At 45.3% G+C, this 19363-nt stretch overlaps 1 protein-coding gene across 25 annotated transcripts in view; it reads left to right on the top strand.

The window, feature by feature from the left end:
* Nucleotides 1-19363, top strand: part of camk2g2 (calcium/calmodulin-dependent protein kinase (CaM kinase) II gamma 2) — a 106215-nt gene that overhangs the window by 75830 nt on the left and 11022 nt on the right. For 5 of the 25 annotated variants that reach the window (XM_024424822.2, XM_024424827.2, XM_024424831.2 and 2 more), the window contains 4 exons: nucleotides 4107-4150; nucleotides 10228-10311; nucleotides 16154-16198; nucleotides 16767-16821. In XM_024424822.2, coding sequence (XP_024280590.1) covers nucleotides 4107-4150; nucleotides 10228-10311; nucleotides 16154-16198; nucleotides 16767-16821 — 228 coding nt within the window. Of the gene's footprint in view, nucleotides 1-4106; nucleotides 4151-5212; nucleotides 5246-10227; nucleotides 10312-16153; nucleotides 16199-16766; nucleotides 16822-19363 lie in introns of all 25 variants that reach the window. The other 20 variants (XM_024424823.2, XM_024424836.2, XM_024424841.2 and 17 more) reach the window with 9 other exon arrangements.

Here is a 19363-nt window from a genome sequence, read left to right as displayed (position 1 = left end):
CTGACCCTTGGTTCCCCCCACACCCCTCACTTACCTGCGCACTGGCACATACTCTACAGCTCTAGAGTGGCCATCCTCCTAACAAGACATCCCACAGACACATACACACACACCCAACCCAGCCTAAAACCCCAAACAGCAAGCAATACAGGTGTTGAAGCACATTGGCTAGGAAAAACTGCAGAGAAAGGCCAAAACCTAGGAAGAAACCTAGAGAGGAACCAGGCTATGAGGGGTGGCCAGTCCTCTTCTGGCTGTGCAGGGTGGAGATTATAACAGAACATGGCCAAGATGTTCAAATGTTCATAAATGACCAGCATGGTCAAATAATAGGTCTGGGACAGGTAGCACATCCGGTGAACAGGTCAGGATGCCATAGCCGCAGGCAGAACAGTTGAAACTGGAGCTGCAGCACGGCCAGGTGGACTGAGGACAGCAAGGAGTCATCATGCCAGGTAGTCCTGAGGCATGGTCCCATGGCTCAGGTCCTCCGAGAGAGAGAGAGAGAAAGAGAGAGAGAGAGAGAGAGAGAGAAAGAAAGAACGAATTAGAGAGAGCATACTTAAATTCACACAGGACACCAGATAAGACAGGAGAAGTACTCCAGATATAACAAAAAGACCCTAGCCCCTACGACACATAAACTACTGCAGCATAAATACTGGAGGCTGAGACAGGAGGGGTCAGGAGACACTGTGGCCCCATCCGATGATACCCCCGGACAGGGCCAAACAGGAAGGATATAACCCCAGCCACTTTGCCAAAGCACAGCCCCTACTCCACTAGAGGGATATCTTCAACCACCGACTTACCATCCTGAGACAAGGCCGAGTATAGCCCACAAAGATCTCCGCCACGGCACAACCCAAGGGGGGCGCCAACCCAGACAGGAAGATCACATCAGTGACTCAACCCACTCAAGTGACGCACCCCTCCTAGGGATGGCATGAAAGAGCACCAGTAAGCCAGTGACTCAGCCCCTGTAATAGGGTTAGAGGCAGAGAATCCCAGTGGAAAGAGGGGAACCGGCCAGGAAGGGACAGAACCCTCTGAGTGATCCAGGACTCTGGACCAAGGCTGGCCCTCCCTAAGGCTTACACGGAACCCAAACTGGCTGCGCGCGTGCGCCATCGTGCATACATTTATTTTGTCCCCTCACACCAAACGCGATCACGACACACAGGTTAAAATATCAAAACAAACTCTGAACCAATTACATTAATTTGGGGACTGGTCGAAAAGCATTAAACATTTATGGCAATTTATCTAGTTAGCTTGCACTTGCTAGCAAATTTGTCCTATTTAGCTAGCTTGCTGTTGCCAGCTAATTGGTCCTGGGATATAAACATTAGGTTGTTATTTTACCTGAAATGTACAAGGTCCTCTACTCCGACAAATAATCCACACATAAAACAGTCAACCGAATCGTTTCTAGTCATCTCTCCTTTTTCATCTTTGAACTTATATGGTGATTGGCATCTAAACTTTCACAGTATTACCATGACAACCAGCAACACAGTTCATCTTTCAATCACCCACGTGGGTATAATCAATGAGGAGATTGCACGTGGGTACCTGCTTCTATAAACCAATGAGGAGATGGGAGAGGCAGGACTGCGTCAGAAATAGAAAGGAGTTCTATTTTAGCCCTTGACAATGCATTAACATTGTGTGATGTTCTAAAGAAATGAGAATTGAAGATGACAGACATAGTTCTCATTGTCACACGCGCCCTCTCTCACGTAGGTAGGGAGTCAAATCAAATCAAATTGTATTTGTCACATGCTTCGTAAACAACAGGTATGGACTAACAGTGAAATGCTTACTTACGGGTCCTTCCCAACAATGCAGAGAAAGAAAATAGAGAAATAATAGAAAAGTAAAACACGTAATAATAGATACACAACGAGTAACGATAACTTGGCCATATACACTGGGTACCAGTACAGAGTGGATGTACAGGGGTACGAGGTAATTGAGGTAGATATGTAAATATAACTAGGAATAAAGGGACAGATAATAAACAGTAACAGCAGCGTATGTGATGAGTCAAAAAGGTTCTATGCAGATAGTCCGGGTAGCTATTTAGTTAACTGTTTAACTAGCTATTTAGCAGTCTTATTGCCTGAGGGTAGAAGCTATTCAGGCTCATCTTGGTTCCAGACTTGGTGCATCAGTAATGCTTGCCGTCTGGTAGCAGAGAGAACAGTTTATGACTTGGGTGGCTGGAGTCTTTGACAATTACACCGCCTGGTATAGAGGTCCTGGATGGCAGGAAGCTCGGCCCCAGTGATTTACTCCATTTCGGCCCCGTCGATGTGAATGGGGGCGTGCTCAGCCGTCCTTTCCCTGTAGTCCATGATCAGCTCCTTTGTCATGCTGACATTAGGAGAGAGGTTGTTGTCCTGGCACCACACTGCCAGGTCTCTGTCTCATTGTCGTCGTCGATCAGGCCTACCACTGTCGTGTCGTCTACAAACTTAATGATGATGTTGGTTAGTCTGCTATATTTAGAGCTGTCTGAGGCTGTGTGATAGCAGACAGAATTCTCCTTTCCATAATAATTACATTTGTCAGGTGACAATGGCCTTATTTTGTCTATATTCAGACATATTTCACACCTTTAACATTAACCTGATTTAGCTTAGGTTATTAATGCACACTAAGTCACAGCGCTGATACAATAGGACTGTGTGTGTGTGTGTGCATGCACAATATGTGTGCCAGTCTACCTACCTAGTGTGTGCATGTCTCTCTTTCTTTCCTCGAAATAAATCTTTGTCAACGAACGTTTGGGCAGTCTTAGCTCTAAAAACAAAATAACAATCAAACACCCACACCCTACTTTCCCTCCGCAAATCAGTCCAATTGCAGATCTTAATCAATTCCCAGTTGATGCCAATACCCCACAGCCTCATTGCATTCGCCTGCATGGACTGGCACCTCCAACCAGCATGTATCTGTGCCTCTGCAAGCCTGCATGGGTTACCAGATGCACCTGGGTGGTTCTGATTTCTTTCTCGTTTTATCTCTTTCGGTGTTGCTTGCTCCGTTTGATTTCTTCCCGTCGTGAACCTTCCTATGGTGAAAGAACAGCACTATGTCACTGGCAGCTTGAGTTGGTTGGTGATGGGTCACGCCCACAGAAGCTTTGAGTAACACTTGGACACGACCCCTTGGCCCTTTCTGTTGCTGTTTGTTGTCTTGTTTCTCCCACCTGGATGATAGATTAAATTCAATTGTTTTAATTGCAGCAGTTGAACGAAGATATATTGGTATATATTGGTTACGGCTTACAACCGCAGTACAGTCTAGGCTTTAGATGCCTGGCAGGCAGGGTGTCTCCCTTTTTTCCCCTACGATGCACCCTTTAGCTGGGCTGCACTCTAGGAGCTGAGCTGCACCCTGGGAGCTGTAGTTTGCTGTGGATAATGCATGCCAAGCTTTTGATATGACCCACCAACCACCATCGCATGAACCACCTGCGAACGAGCCCGAGTCCAATTTGTGCCTGTTGTCACGATATATGAAGCTTACTGACCTTTAAAAAACAAACATCTTGCCCTTTTTTCCCCTTGCCCTCCTTCCTACATTTTTCAATGGAAGGTAAGGGACTTTGAGGATCTGTGAGACCTGATTGAAGGTTATCACATATATGTGTTTGTGTGTCTATTTTTCTCCGTCTCTGTGTCTCTCTGCGTGTTTATATGTCTCACTCTCTGTCGTTTTTCTATTTCTACGTGAGCGTTTGCAATGTACTGCAATGTATGTACAGTGTGTGTGGCGTCGAGAGCATGTATGTGATATGTGATCATATGTCTGTGAGGCATGCTGAAAAGGAAACGGTACTGTTGTACCACCCTGCTCTCACTGTACATACAGGTACCCTGCTCCCTACAGTCTTCAATGTCCAAGCGTCAGATGACTACTGAGCAGGTCTTCTACTGAGCAGGTCTTCACCTCAGTGACCACAGAGGCTTGTGACATCACTGTCCTCTATTTTCCTCCGACAGTACTATGGCTCCTGGTTGATTGACGATGGGCGTGGTTTGTTCTAGATTAGTTGTCACGTCCTAATGTCTGTCCCTCTCCCTCTTCTGTTTCAGCATGCAAAAGTTTACTCAACAAGAAGTCGGATGGTGGAGTGAAGGTAAGGGTTTTGAGCTGTATGGAAGCTCTGTGCCTCGTCTCTTTTTCTCTTCTTCTGTCTTTTGAGCTCTCTCTCTTCTGCTCTTGCTATATCTCTATTTTCCTGAGAAGTGCGTTGGCATTAGGAGACAGATTTCCAGTGTATGCCGTGGGAATGGAGAGACGTTTTGGTCTCCCCTTCCCCAAGACGTCTTACTTCTTAAGACGTCTCACAACTCAGTGTCTGTAATGTTTATAAAATGACAGGCAGTTGAAATATCGCTTGCTGGGGGGGAACGGTATTATAGGTTATTATAGATAAAGGTTATTATAGATAAATATTACTTCACTGTCCATATCAGCTGTCCAGATTGTGTAAATGGTATATAATCTACACCCATAGTAATTGATAAGTAAAGTTATGATTTTCAGTTTGGATGTGTGTGAGTGTGTATCTTTGTGTGTGCAGACAGCTAGCACAGAAAGACAAGTAGGACAATTTTTTTTCACCAGCAAAACCTCTCCTCTGATCCTAAGTGATCCGAGTGATCCGCATGCTGAAAGATCATTGGTTTTCAACACGGAGTCAGTGCATGCAGTGAAGTGCCATGATCGACAAAGGCCAAACAATAACCAGGTCTAAAGCAACACAACCCGCCTTAACGTTAAAAAGAAAAGCTGCACATTCTAGTAGCTCCGACGCAATCATTTATTTACCAACGTTTCGAGAGCTAAGCCGTCTTCATCAGGGTGTCATGTCAAACACTGCAGGTCACAAGTATATATAGGTTTCCATTGGACACACGCAGGTGTTTGTAATCTGTGGCATGATATCATTGGTCATGATCATGAATTTGTTGAATATGACTTAACGGATCCATATTGCTTTACAGCTATGTCATTTTATTTTATTGGTGGAAAGCAACTCCCTCTATGTTTCCCGTTTGTCCTTCTTCAAGCTCCTGTGGATGTGTTTTTCTCTGTGGGATCTAACTGGCAGCTTCATTTTTTTCCCCTCTATTTTTATTGGTTCATTTTTCCCTATGATGCCCTGTTTTTCCCCTCTCTGTTGCAATCTGTTCAGAAAAGGAAGTCCAGCTCCAGTGTTTGTTTGATGGTGAGATCTGCTTTGTCTTTCTCTATCTCCTTCTCTCTTTTGTTCCCTCTCTCTCTTTCTCTCTCGGTTGAGATGCTCGAGGGTCTGTGGCAGTTTGTCTTGTTGGAATTCCATTGGCTCTCTCAACTCCATCCAACATCTCCAGCATTCCCACCACCATAACCATTTCCCTTCCACAGAACCAGTATCTACAGTACATGGGCTAACACACGCATACATGCGCAAACAGACACGCAAACAAATGCGCACACGCAAAAAAACACACACCAGCCCGTTCCTGCATCTGCATTTCCCCTCAATGCTCTCCCCAGCAGCCAGGCCAAGCCTACCTGTCTATGGATTCACTAGCCTACTGTCTCCCCTCCCAGAGTAGGCCCTTCATCCCTCACATTGGCTCACAGCTCCAGGGTTGCCCAGAAAGAAGCTGTAGGTCAGTATCAAGCCAGAAACTCAAACCCCAAAACCATAGCCAAGGTCTCTCCCTCACAACCCTCCAAAGAGCCGGGAAAAAAGAACTGTAGCAGAAAGTAAATAGCATAGATAGAGGTCAGTGATTTTTTTATTATTATTTTTTTTTATGCAGGAAAAAGCCTATGGAACATTTGTCTGTATTGGAGAGAGAACATTTGTCTGTATAGGAGAGAGATCATTTGTCTGTGTAGGAGAGAGAACATTTGTCTGTATAGGAGAGAGACACACAAGTGACCCCCCCATTCCACTTTCCCAGAGACACACTGATTACCATGGCAATGGTAGTGTATCCCATGGCAGCAGACTTGGCCTAGCAACAGGAATAGGGTGCATTTGTGCCATTGTAAATATCTATATTTTCTGTTTCTTTATTTTTCAAGTTTTGGAGGATTTATTGAACCCTCATGTTTTTTTCCCCTTTAAGAGAAACTTTCTCTTTTTTTCCCACTTTTATTTTTTCTGTCTTGGTTGCCTACAAAATCATATTTAGCAGCAACAACCCAGTAGTGACCGATACATCTTTTGGGGAATGTCACAGGACAGAGAATGTCACAGGGTAAAGAACACTCTGAAATGGTCATCCAATCCCAGCCTCTCTGTAGTGACCAACAGGATAGGGGTAGTCAAATCCGCATTACTGCTGGCTCTATTTACTCCCTGGCAGTTGATTGACCAGTGTTACTGATTGACCAGAGATTCCAATCACCTGGTGTCCCAGGTCTGAATTACTCCGTGATTAGAGGGAAATGATAGAAACCACCAGTACTGCAGACCTTGAGGCCGGAATTGAGTAAGGATGGGGCATAAGAGATGTGGAGTGCTTGCATGTGCAGTCACCTACAGTACCTACACTAAATATACAGAAGTATGTGGACACCCCTTCAAATGAGTGGATTCAGCCACACCCGTTGCTGACAGGTGTATAAAATAGATAACACAGCCTTGTAATCTACATAGACAGACATTGGCAGTAGAATGTCCTCACTGAAGAGCTCAGTGACTTTCCAACAAGTCAGTTCATCAAATTTCAGCCCTGCTATAGCTGCCCCGGTCAACAGTAAGTGCTGTTGTTGTGAAGTGGAAACATCTAGGAGCAACGACGTCTCACCCGTGAAGTGGTAGGCCACACACGCTCACGGAACGGGAGCACCAAGTGCTTAAGCGCGTAAAAATCGTCTGTCCTCAGTTGCAAAACTCACTACCAAGTTCAAAACTGCATCGGGAAGCAATGTCAGCACAATAACTGTTCATCAGAAGCTTCATGAAATAGGTTTCCATGGCCGAGCAGCCATACACAAGCCTAAGATCAACAATGTACAATGCCAAGCGTCGGCTGGGGTGGTGTAAAGCCCGCCGCTGTTAGACTCTGGAGCAGTGAGGAATCATGCTTCACCATCTGGCCGTCTGACGGACGAATCTGGGTTTGTCGGATGCCAAGAGAACATTACCTGCCCCAGTGCATAGTGCCAACTGTAAAGTTTGGTGGAGGAGGAATAATGGCCTGGGGCTGTTTTTCATGGTTAGGGCTAGGCCCCTTAGTTCCAATGAAGGGAAATCTTAACGCTACAGCATATAATGACATTCTAGACGATTCTGTGCTTCCAATTTTGTGGCAACAGTTTGGGGAAGGCCCTTTCCTGTTTCAGCATGACAATGATCCCGTGCACAAAGCGAGGTCCATACAGAAATGGTTTGTTGAGATCGGTGTGCAAGAACTTGACTGGCCTGCACAGAGCCCTGACCTCAACCCCATCGAAGACCTTAGGAATGAATTGGAACGCTGACTGCGAGCCAGTCCTAATTGCCCAACATCAGTGCCCGACCTCACTAATGCTCTTGTGGCTGAATGGAAGCAAGTCCCCGCAGCAATGCTCCAACATCTAGTGGAAAGCCTTTCCAGAAGAGTGGAGGCTGTTATTGCAACAAAGGGGGGGGGACCAACTCCATATTAATGCCCATGATTTTGAAATGAGATGTTCGACGAGCAGGTGTCCACATACTTTTGTAGTGTACCTCACATGTCTTACATTTACACAGGCAGCCGAATTTTGATCATGTTTTACTAATTGGTCTTTTGACCAATCAGATCAGCACTGAAAAATATCTTATGTGAAAAGATCTGATGTGATTGGTCAGAATACCAGTGAGTGGAAAAAATAGCAGAATTGGGCTGCCTGTGTAGCCATAGAGCCTCATTGGGGCCCACTGTAAGGATTCATCCCACAGCCTGGACCCCTCTTCTCTGGCCATCCTGCACCACCTCACCCACCCCAGCACTATCTCAAGCCCCATGCTTACCACCACTGCACACTCCCCACAACACCATACACACTCCATTAAAAGATCTGCTATGTAGAGTAGCTGTTGTTTTTCAGTCCAATTGTAAAAGGTATATTATATTGAATTGAAATGGGAATCTGTGAGTCTACCAGGAAAATGAATCAAGAAATTGTATTTAAAGCTAGTCTAAATTATATTTATAACATTGATATAGTGTAGTGTAGCGTAAATACTACTATTTATAATTTAAAGGTAGAATTCTTAATTAAAACAATAACAATTAGGCTATACGGTGTTTGTTTACATTGACATTGTTTACAAACATTGGAGTAAAATAGCTTATATTTTGGGTTCTGTTGAGGTACGACAGTTAAATTAAGCTCATGATGCATAAAGTTATGCATCATATATGATGCATATATTATAGTTATATTAGTTATATATAGTTATATTCTTCAAGAATCAATGGGTAAATATAATTAATTTCTAAGTTTAAAAAATGGATGTAGCAATTAAGGATTCTAGCTTTAAGAGATGACACCGTCTTAACGACGACAGCTCGTGTTCTCTTTGATGTAAAGATTCCGATGTTAGAAATATACAGTAGGCTACACAGTATTATAGTCTTATCAGAGTCAGGTTCTCTACCCCAGAGATGGAACGGCTCAACTAGACACGGAAGCTTTGCTTGAATGAGTGTTTAACATGCTCTCTTCGAACCTATTGTGGGTCCATTAAAACCATAAGAATGTCCATATTGCTTAGAACAATAATACTACAATCAAATGTGCCCACCATCACAACCATCTCATCCCCTTTCATGGGTAGTTGTGATTATTTAGCCGGTAGTTTCTGTTATAAGAGAAGGAGAGGAGTGGTAGCACCGGACTAATGTCTGACGCATGTACTGTAGGTTCAGTTTCTGGGGAAGGTGAGAATTGAGCTGGGCCTTGTTCAGTATCGGTGTGAGCACGTCAGAGACGGTGTCAAAAGGCTACTCTATCTGGGACATTTTATCACCAGTAAAGTACTCCGGTACCAGCTGAAACCTCAACAGCATATTGCTCTTAACCTTTTATTGACAGATCCTACTTTTCAACACCTCTCATGAATTCATCTGTAAAGACTCTCTGTTAAAGGGACAGTTGCGATTTTAGTTGCATTCTTATTTGCCTTGAAGATATTCTAGGGCCTAGTGCTCTTTATTGACACAACAGTCAGGCTGTGGGGTTGTTGGCGAGAGGCTTTCTTCTCCATGCAACTTACTTTTCATTGTCTTACTCAGGAAATCCTCCAGATACATACATGCCTAAACCTTTTGGGAGAAACAACAACCTTCTCATCAAGGCCTTTCACTGCATGCGCAGACTCAGACAACTAGGCACCGCTAGTCACTTCATTCCTTAACCAGATTCTGTAGCCATCTGATATTGGCTGTCTGGGTTGACTCTTTGTGGTCCATAGATGTTAAGTGCTTGTTCTGATCTGATTCCACAAGGTGGTGCAGACTGTGTTCCATGCTGTCCCCGGGGACAGTGGTTTCTTTACCCTAGCAGGTACCAATCAATGTTGAGATTGAAGTGCTGGGTCCTGTCTGCTTCTACTCTCAAAGTCGTTAAGAGATTTTTACAATGTGTTCGATATTCCTGTGTATTTAGAAATGTTACTACCGTGTGCAATATCGGCAAAGATTGTAGACTGTAATGCAACAAGAGAAATCACACTCAAGAGGTAGACACAGACTCAAAACTACTTTAAACACCCAATTGGAGACCTCCACACAGGTATTTCCGAAATTAAAGAAAATCGCTAAATTAATTTAGCGTGTCAAGAATGTTAATTTGCTCGCACAGAAGTGTCAATGTCTTCAGAGCGCGTCTTTCTGCACCTACAAATTCCTTTTGACTTTCAAAAGAGGCAGTCATTTTATGTATCAAAGGGAAAACACTGCTGCTGAATTAAAGCAAGTGCGTAGTGCACACTGTACAGACAACAATTGTCCCTGGAAAAACACCATCCGGACACATTGGCAGGCGCACTGCAGGCGTAAGTCTCTGCAGACAACATTGTTTACTGTAGCCTGAAGAAAATATCTCTTCCATGACACACACTCACCGACCTGCACCTCAGCCTCGTAGACTGGGGCTGAACAGTCCCATGGGTCTGCCTACATATATACATACAGTATACTCTGTAGAAGTCATTTTGTGTTGTTGTTTTTTTTGCCCCAGCCGCAGACAAACAACAGTAAAAACAGTGTAGTGAGCAGTACCAGCAGCACCAAAGACAGCAGCATATCATCTTCAGCACCAATGGTATCTCATCTATACTTGGTTTCTCTCATTGTTGCTTTACTCCCCCTGTTCCGTTGGATTAGTCCCTAAGTTTCTGTTCAGTTCTTGCTTTTTGCCATCTGTTTGTCTCATCCCCTCTTTATTGACTCTCCCTTTTCTTTTTCCCTCCGTTCCTTCCACCCTCTCCTCTTCACCTCCATTTTGAAAAAAAGTGTGATGTTGACGATGGTTTTGATGGTTTTTAAACCGAACAACTGGTTTGTGCCTGTGACCCTCTCTCACTAGGCTCCTGTTATACCCAATCCTACTTTCTTGTCAAACACAGACATGTATGACAATGCACAACAAAACATACACAGATAATGGTATTTTAGAATATATTCACAATGTCACGATTGAATGTTCCTAGGGGTCCGTTGTGGGTATTTGTATTTGTCCCGTGATAATGCTGGGGATTTGATACGCTACACATTTACAGGACGCTAGCTCAATAACCGGAGTGTGTCAAAATATATATTTTTTAACTTGATACCAAATTCAAAACAAGGAAATTCAAAAGCTCATTAAAACCATGGGTAAAACAGGATCCAGAAATGTCAGGAAACAGAGATATCCCAATTGTATGGAATATGCAGTCCCTCTATCTACACGTATCTCCTTGTGAACCCTTCCCCCAGGGCACCCACATAACATTTCAATAATACAACTCATCTATAGTGACATTGAACCTCCCTTTCCAGTCCTGTCTCTGCCCCTCTACTCTGTTAACAGAACCTTTTACAGGGGAAGCAAAGAACTGTGGGGGAAAAGCCTAGAGGCATGTATAGTGGTGTCTGTCAGACAAACTACTGAGCTCCAGTGACCTGAGAGAGACTTGAAACCTGTAGGAGGGAGAGAATCTTAGCCAGGGTGTTTGGCAAGAATTGTGGAATGTCAATCAGGCACCCAGCAGGGCTCTACACTGACGTTTTTAACAATGAGCACGTGTTCGCCTAAGTTGAAAAATGTAGGCACACACAAAGACATTTAGGAGCACAATGCTAAATATTTGAGGTGAGAAGGCTAGAATCCTTCATTTTTCTAGGCGCACTGCTGCTCCTAAATTCACATTCCAGGTCGCATATACAAGTAACATGGTCGCACTCTAGAGCCCTGCCCAGGCTAAGAGAAACCTTTTTCTATCAAAGCCAAATCACTCTAGAGCCCTGCCCAGGCTAAGAGAAACCCTTTTCTATCAGAGCCAAATCACTCTAGAGCCCTGCCCAGGCTAAGAGAAACCCTTTTCTATCAGAGCCAAATCACTCTAGAGCCCTGCCCAGGCTCTATCAGAGCCAAATCACCTTTTCTATCAGAGCCAAATCACTCTAGAGTCCTGCCCAGGCTAAGAGAAACCCTTTTCTATCAAAGCCAAATCACTCTAGAGCCTTGCCCAGGCTAAGAGAAACCCTTTTCTATCAGAGCCAAATCACTCTAGAGCCCTGCCCAGGCTCTATCAGAGCCAAATCACTCTAGAGCCCTGCCCAGGCTAAGAGAAACCTTTTCTATCAAAGCCAAATCACTCTAGAGCCCTGCCCAGGCTAAGAGAAACCCTTTTCTATCAGAGCCAAATCACTCTAGAGCCCTGCCCAGGCTAAGAGAAACCCTTTTCTATCAGAGCCAAATCACTCTAGAGCCCTGCCCAGGCTAAGAGAAACCCTTTTCTATCAAAGCCAAATCACTCTAGAGCCCTGCCCAGGCTAAGAGAAACCCTTTTCTATCAGAGCCAAATCACTCTAGAGCCCTGCCCAGGCTAAGAGAAACCCTTTTCTATCAGAGCCAAATCACTCTAGAGCCCTGCCCAGGCTCTATCAGAGCCAAATCACTCTAGAGCCCTGCCCAGGCTAAGAGAAATCCTTTTCTATCAAAGCCAAATCACTCTAGAGCCCTGCCCAGGCTAAGAGAAACCCTTTTCTATCAGAGCCAAATCACTCTAGAGCCTTGCCCAGGCTAAGAGAAACCCTTTTCTATCAGAGCCAAATCACTCTAGAGCCCTGCCCAGGCTAAGAGAAACCCTTTTCTATCAGAGCCAAATCACTCTAGAGCCCTGCCCAGGCTCTATCAGAGCCAAATCACTCTAGAGCCCTGCCCAAGCTAAGAGAAACCCTTTTCTATCAAAGCCAAATCACTCTAGAGCCCTGCCCAGGCTAAGAGAAACCCTTTTCTATCAGAGCCAAATCACTCTAGAGCCCTGCCCAGGCTAAGAGAAACCCTTTTCTATCAGAGCCAAATCACTCTAGAGCCCTGCCCAGGCTAAGAGAAACCCTTTTCTATCAGAGCCAAATCACTCTAGAGCCCTGCCCAGGCTCTATCAGAGCCAAATCACTCTAGAGTCCTGCCCAGGCTCTATCAGAGCCAAATCACTCTAGAGTCCTGCCCAGGCTAAGAGAAACCCTTTTCTATCAAAGCCAAATCACTCTAGAGCCTTGCCCAGGCTAAGAGAAACCCTTTTCTATCAGAGCCAAATCACTCTAGAGCCCTGCCCAGGCTCTATCAGAGCCAAATCACTCTAGAGCCCTGCCCAGGCTAAGAGAAACCCTTTTCTATCAAAGCCAAATCACTCTAGAGCCCTGCCCAGGCTAAGAGAAACCCTTTTCTATCAGAGCCAAATCACTCTAGAGCCCTGCCCAGGCTAAGAGAAACCCTTTTCTATCAGAGCCAAATCACTCTAGAGCCCTGCCCAGGCTAAGAGAAACCCTTTTCTATCAGAGCCAAATCACTCTAGAGCCCTGCCCATGCTCTATCGGAGCCAAATCACTCTAGAGCCCTGCCCAGGCTAAGAGAAACCCTTTTCTATCAGAGCCAAATCACTCTAGAGCCCTGCCCAGGCTAAGAGAAACCCTTTTCTATCAAAGCCAAATCACTCTAGAGCCCTGCCCAGGCTAAGAGAAACCCTTTTCTATCAAAGCCAAATCACTCTAGAGCCCTGCCCAGGCTAAGAGAAACCCTTTTCTATCAGAGCCAAATCACTCTAGAGCCCTGCCCAGGCTAAGAGAAACCCTTTTCTATCAGAGCCAAATCACTCTAGAGCCCTGCCCAGGCTAAGAGAAACCCTTTTCTATCAGAGCCAAATCACTCTAGAGCCCTGCCCAGGCTAAGAGAAACCCTTTTCTATCAGAGCCAAATCACTCTAGAGCCCTGCCCAGGCTAAGAGAAACCCTTTTCTATCAGAGCCAAATCACTCTAGAGCCCTGCCCAGGCTAAGAGAAACCCTTTTCTATCAGAGCCAAATCACTCTAGAGCCCTGCCCAGGCTCTATCAGAGCCAAATCACTCTAGAGCCCTGCCCAGGCTAAGAGAAACCCTTTTCTATCAAAGCCAAATCACTCTAGAGCCCTGCCCAGGCTAAGAGAAACCCTTTTCTATCAGAGCCAAATCACTCTAGAGCCCTGCCCAGGCTAAGAGAAACCCTTTTCTATCAGAGCCAAATCACTCTAGAGCCCTGCCCAGGCTCTATCAGAGCCAAATCACTCTAGAGCCCTGCCCAGGCTAAGAGAAACCTTTTCTATCAGAGCCAAATCACTCTAGAGCCCTGCCCAGGCTAAGAGAAACCCTTTTCTATCAGAGCCAAATCACTCTAGAGCCCTGCCCAGGCTAAGAGAAACCCTTTTCTATCAGAGCCAAATCACTCTAGAGCCCTGCCCAGGCTAAGAGAAACCCTTTTCTATCAGAGCCAAATCACTCTAGAGCCCTGCCCAGGCTAAGAGAAACCCTTTTCTATCAGAGCCAAATCACTCTAGAGCCCTGCCCAGGCTAAGAGAAACCCTTTTCTATCAGAGCCAAATCACTCTAGAGCCCTGCCCAGGCTAAGAGAAACCCTTTTCTATCAAAGCCAAATCACTCTAGAGCCCTGCCCAGGCTAAGAGAAACCCTTTTCTATCAAAGCCAAATCACTCTACAGCCCTGCCCAGGCTAAGAGAAACCCTTTTCTATCAGAGCCAAATCACTCTAGAGCCCTGCCCAGGCTAAGAGAAACCCTTTTCTATCAAAGCCAAATCACTCTAGAGCCCTGCCCAGGCTAAGAGAAACCCTTTTCTATCAGAGCCAAATCACTCTAGAGCCCTGCCCAGGCTAAGAGAAACCCTTTTCTATCAGAGCCAAATCACTCTAGAGCCCTGCCCAGGCTAAGAGAAACCCTTTTCTATCAGAGCCAAATCACTCTAGAGCCCTGCCCAGGCTAAGAGAAACCCTTTTCTATCAGAGCCAAATCACTCTAGAGCCCTGCCCAGGCTCTATCAGAGCCAAATCACTCTAGAGCCCTGCCCAGGCTAAGAGAAATCCTTTTCTATCAAAGCCAAATCACTCTAGAGCCCTGCCCGGGCTAAGAGAAACCCTTTTCTATCAGAGCCAAATCACTCTAGAGCCCTGCCCAGGCTAAGAGAAACCCTTTTCTATCAGAGCCAAATCACTCTAGAGCCCTGCCCAGGCTAAGAGAAACCCTTTTCTATCAGAGCCAAATCACTCTAGAGCCCTGCCCAGGCTAAGAGAAACCCTTTTCTATCAGAGCCAAATCACTCTAGAGCCCTGCCCAGGCTAAGAGAAACCCTTTTCTATCAGAGCCAAATCACTCTAGAGCCCTGCCCAGGCTAAGAGAAACCCTTTTCTATCAGAGCCAAATCACTCTAGAGCCCTGCCCAGGCTAAGAGAAACCCTTTTCTATCAAAGCCAAATCACTCTAGAGCCCTGCCCAGGCTAAGAGAAACCCTTTTCTATCAGAGCCAAATCACTCTAGAGCCCTGCCCAGGCTAAGAGAAACCCTTTTCTATCAGAGCCAAATCACTCTAGAGCCCTGCCCAGGCTAAGAGAAACCCTTTCCTATCAAAGCCAAATCAGAGGACCACCTCCAACAAAATGATTGGGAAGTTTCTTACTCTTCTCCAGTAGGGCTACCGGTAAGCTATTTGCTGTTGTTGTGGATTCATTGGCTGATGTGGTCAGTGTTAAAGGATGGTTTGTCTCTCTGGGTCACCGCTCAGTTGATCTGTCAGCCATCCCAAGACAGTGCTGTCTATGCTATATCAGCCTCTAAGCTTTTTCTGATCAGCTACGATGCATAAACGTCCCAAAGGGCAGAATGTCAGGCTCTGTGGTACCATTTAAAGGGACAGTGCAACAATGTGGCGACTAAGCCCTTCTTTCTACTAACCCAGAGATTAACTAATGGATACCATTTGTATGTCTCTGCGTGACTTAATTGCCAAAACGTCGCACTATCCCTTTAAGCTAATGGCCTCGTTATCTGAGGGACTGCATCTTCATGTGTAGGTGGTTTTGTTAAGATTGAGTCTGTAGTCCAGTGGGAAGGTCCAGGGGTATGCTATGTGGGAGTGCATTGGGGGTGTCTGTGATGCAGTATTGTAAGCTATTAGGTGCTTTTGCGATGAGTGTTTCCATGGTGACTGACTGTGACGGCATGGTCTAGGTTGGAGGGGGGGGGGCTGCTGATCCAATCTCCTAGCCAGTCAATCCCCTCATCCTCAATTCAGACTTTGCAGCCTTTTCTGTCTGTGTGTGTGTCCCCTCTCCTCTGTTTCTTTACGTTGTAGAGGCCCCTTCTACATCTGATAGCGCCAATGATAAGTGACATAGTCCATAGCTCCTTCCTCTAGTGAAATGGGGTAGTTTGTAGTATGGTCTACTTCTCAAAACCCCATCCTGTCTCGTCGCCCCCCATGACGGAGCCCCTCTGCTGCCTCTGTGCTGTTGCGTGTGTGCTTGGCGCTGTGTGTGTGTTTACATGCATCGGGCGTGTGGACTGTGTGTATCCCACACGCCCTGGGCCTTCCCTGGTGGTCGCCGCATGTTAAACTCTCTCCTGCTTCCCCTAGGAACCACAGACCACTGTCGTGCACAACCCAGCTGACGGCACCAAGGTAAGCCACTACTGCACCTCTCTAATCCCATAGCCGCTACAGGCTAATACTAATACTAATGCTAAAATACTTTAGCGTGGTTACTAAGGTATCTCAGAGTGGCTGGAGCTCTACTAAGATACCTTAGAGCGACGCTGAGGCCATGAACACTTAACCACTCCACGTCTACTGACAGTCACACTAACTTAGTCGCACTAACCCTCAAAACACACAAGCCGCAACTGCTGCAACAGTCCCTCACTCGCCCAAACCACACTGGCTCAGCCAACAAAAAAGTCACATACACACCGAAAAAGTCACAAACACACACCCTTAACACAGAGTTTGTACACCACCTCACCAAAAGGCTGTGTTTGGTGTGGGTCCTCATGCGCTCACCCTCCTGTCTGCCTGGCTGGTTTGTGCAGGGTTTGTGTTCCTCCGAGAGGAGCGTCCGTCCACCTGGGAAAGGCCCCATCCAAGTCATCCCTCAGCACACAGACTAACTCTGTTTCCTCCTGTTATATCTCTGTCTCTCCTCCTCCTCTCTGTCCTCCATGTTTCTGTCCATCACTCGTCTCCCCTACAGGGCTCTACAGAGAGCTGTAACATCACAGAAGAGGAGGATGTGAAAGGTAGGAAAGGTATGCCCAACGTTCAACTACTCTGCATGTTTTCGCACGTCTTCTATCTATATATCTGTCTGCAAAAGTGTTGGTCAGAAAGACAGGGCTAGAGTTCAAGATGGACCCCAGATCTTGGTCAGTGGATCCTCTTGAGGTAGTATATATTATACACGTGATTGAAGAAGCCATAGTTATCTGAGAAATGGGGATACATAAATGATCATTCATGTGCTCCTGTGTTGTCAATCCTTCTCCTTCATTTCTTTAGAAAGAGAATCGATTATGATCAAGGCCTGGGAAGCCTTTGATGGCCTGAGTTAACTGTCAGGCTGGTGTCTGGGCCTGTGAGCATCTGGGAAATGTACCCTATAGGAGAGGTAAACACAGATGGAAGGTGTTTGTAAATGAGTATACATTATATGGCTAGAGAGGGAATGAGGAAGCACTGCCATATTGGAGAATAGCCTTTCCTTTGGTCCTTACAGCTGCTGTGGAGAAGTCAAAGAAGTTAGTATTCCTACAGAGTGAAAGGAAATGTCTTGCTGAGAATGAAAAATAGCACAGTAGTCTTTGCTTTTCTGACTGTGAGAGACGGAGCTGAATACTGGATGGTCTAGCCGTGGACGTAGACTATGCTTTGTCTGAACAAATTACAAAACTAGCACATGAAGGCCTTATATGTCTTTAGATAGTCCCTAGTTTCCCTATTCTTGGTCTCACAGCTCCCCTGGGCTTAAAGAGTTGGGACTCCACCACTCTAAAACCTGTGTGTGTGTGTGTGTGTGTGTGTGTGTGTGTGTGTGTGTGTGTGTGTGTGTGTGTGTGTGTGTGTGTGTGTGTGTGTGTGTGTGTGTGTGTGTGTGTGTGTGTGTGTCTGTGTCTGTGTGTGTGTGTGTGTGTGTGTGTGTGTGTGTGTGTGTGTGTGTGTCTGTGTCTGTGTGTTTGCTTGCGCATGTGCGCTATCAGTCTGCACTCAGAGCTCAATAACATGGATAACAGAGCTGTCCTGTTCAGAAGAGTCGTCAAACGATGGGTTTACAGGTGTGAAAACGTGGCCTTTTTACTGCTCGTCCAAACTGCTGTGTTTACATAACAACTTCGTCCTATTTTAACTGGTTGCTTAAATAGTGTTAACAAGTGGTGGGCGAGGGGCTGCGCTGCAGGCTTTTACAAGGGCACCCTCGTTTCAAGTCGTCAGGAGATATAGCAACAGACTCCAGGACCGACAGGCTCTCTGGCACTGACGTCATCCTGCCGACGAGCGAAAAGGCCCCACATTCTGAGAGAGGGTGACAAAATGTGCCAACACAGAGGCCTCTTTCAGGTCTTAAACACAGAGACACAGATATAGACGTGCGCACATAGACACCGGAATCGATGAAAGTCAAACGTCGTACAGTATTTCCAGAGACCTACAGAGCCTTCAGAAAGTATTCACACACCGTGACTTTTTCCACATTTTGTTGTGTTACAGCCTCAATTTAAATCTGATTCAATTTAGATTTTTGGTCACTGACCTACACACAATACCCAATAATGTCAACGTGGAATTATGTTTTTTGAAGTTTTTACAAATTAATAAAAAATGAAAAGCTGAAATGTCTGAAAAGTATTCAACCCCTTTGTTATGGCAAGCCTAAATGAGTTAATGAGTAGACGTTTGCTTAACAAGTCACATAATAAGTTGCATGAACTCACTATGTGCAATAATAGTTTAACATGATTTTTGAATGACAACCTCATCTCTGTACCCCACACATACAATTATCTGAAAGGTCCCTCAGTCGAGCAGTGTATTTCAAAAACAGATTCAACAACAAAGACCAGGGAGGTTTTCCAATTCCTTGCCAAGAAGGGCACCAATTGGTAGATGGGTAAAAAAAAATTGACATTGAAGATCCTTTGAACATGGTAAAGTTATTAATTACACTTTGGATGGTGTATCAATACACCCAGTCACTACAAAGATACAGGCGTCCTTCCTAATTCAGTTGCTGGAGATTAAGGACACCGCTCAGGCCAATGAGGCCAATGGTGACTTTAAAACAGTTAGAGTTTAATGGCTGTTATAGGAGAAAACTGAAGATGGACTCCACAATACAAACCTAATTGACAGCGTGAAAAGATGGAAGCGTGTACTGAATAAAATATTCCAAAACATTCATCCTGGTTGCAACAAGGCACTAAAATAATACTGCAAAAACTGTGGCAAAGCAATTAACTTTTTGTCCTGAATACAAAAGTGTTATATCTGAGGCAAATCCAATACAACATGTAGTGGTGGCTGCGTCATGTTACGGGTATGCTTGTAATCATTAAGGACTGGGAAGTTTTTCAGGATAAAAAATAAAAGGAATGGAGTTAAGCTCAGGCAAAATCCTAGAGGAAAACCTGGTTCAGTCTGCTTTTCACCAGATACTGGGAGATTAATTCACCTTTCAGCAGGACAATAACCTACAACACAAGGCCAAATCTACACTGGAGTTGCTTTCCAAGAGGACAGTGAATGTCCTTGAGTGGCCAAGCTAGAATTTTGACTGAAATCTGCTTGGAAATGTAT

This window comes from Oncorhynchus tshawytscha, linkage group LG06 (assembly GCF_018296145.1).
Source record: "Oncorhynchus tshawytscha isolate Ot180627B linkage group LG06, Otsh_v2.0, whole genome shotgun sequence".
NCBI lineage: Eukaryota > Metazoa > Chordata > Actinopteri > Salmoniformes > Salmonidae > Oncorhynchus > Oncorhynchus tshawytscha.
This window is presented reverse-complemented; position numbering and strand designations above follow the sequence as displayed.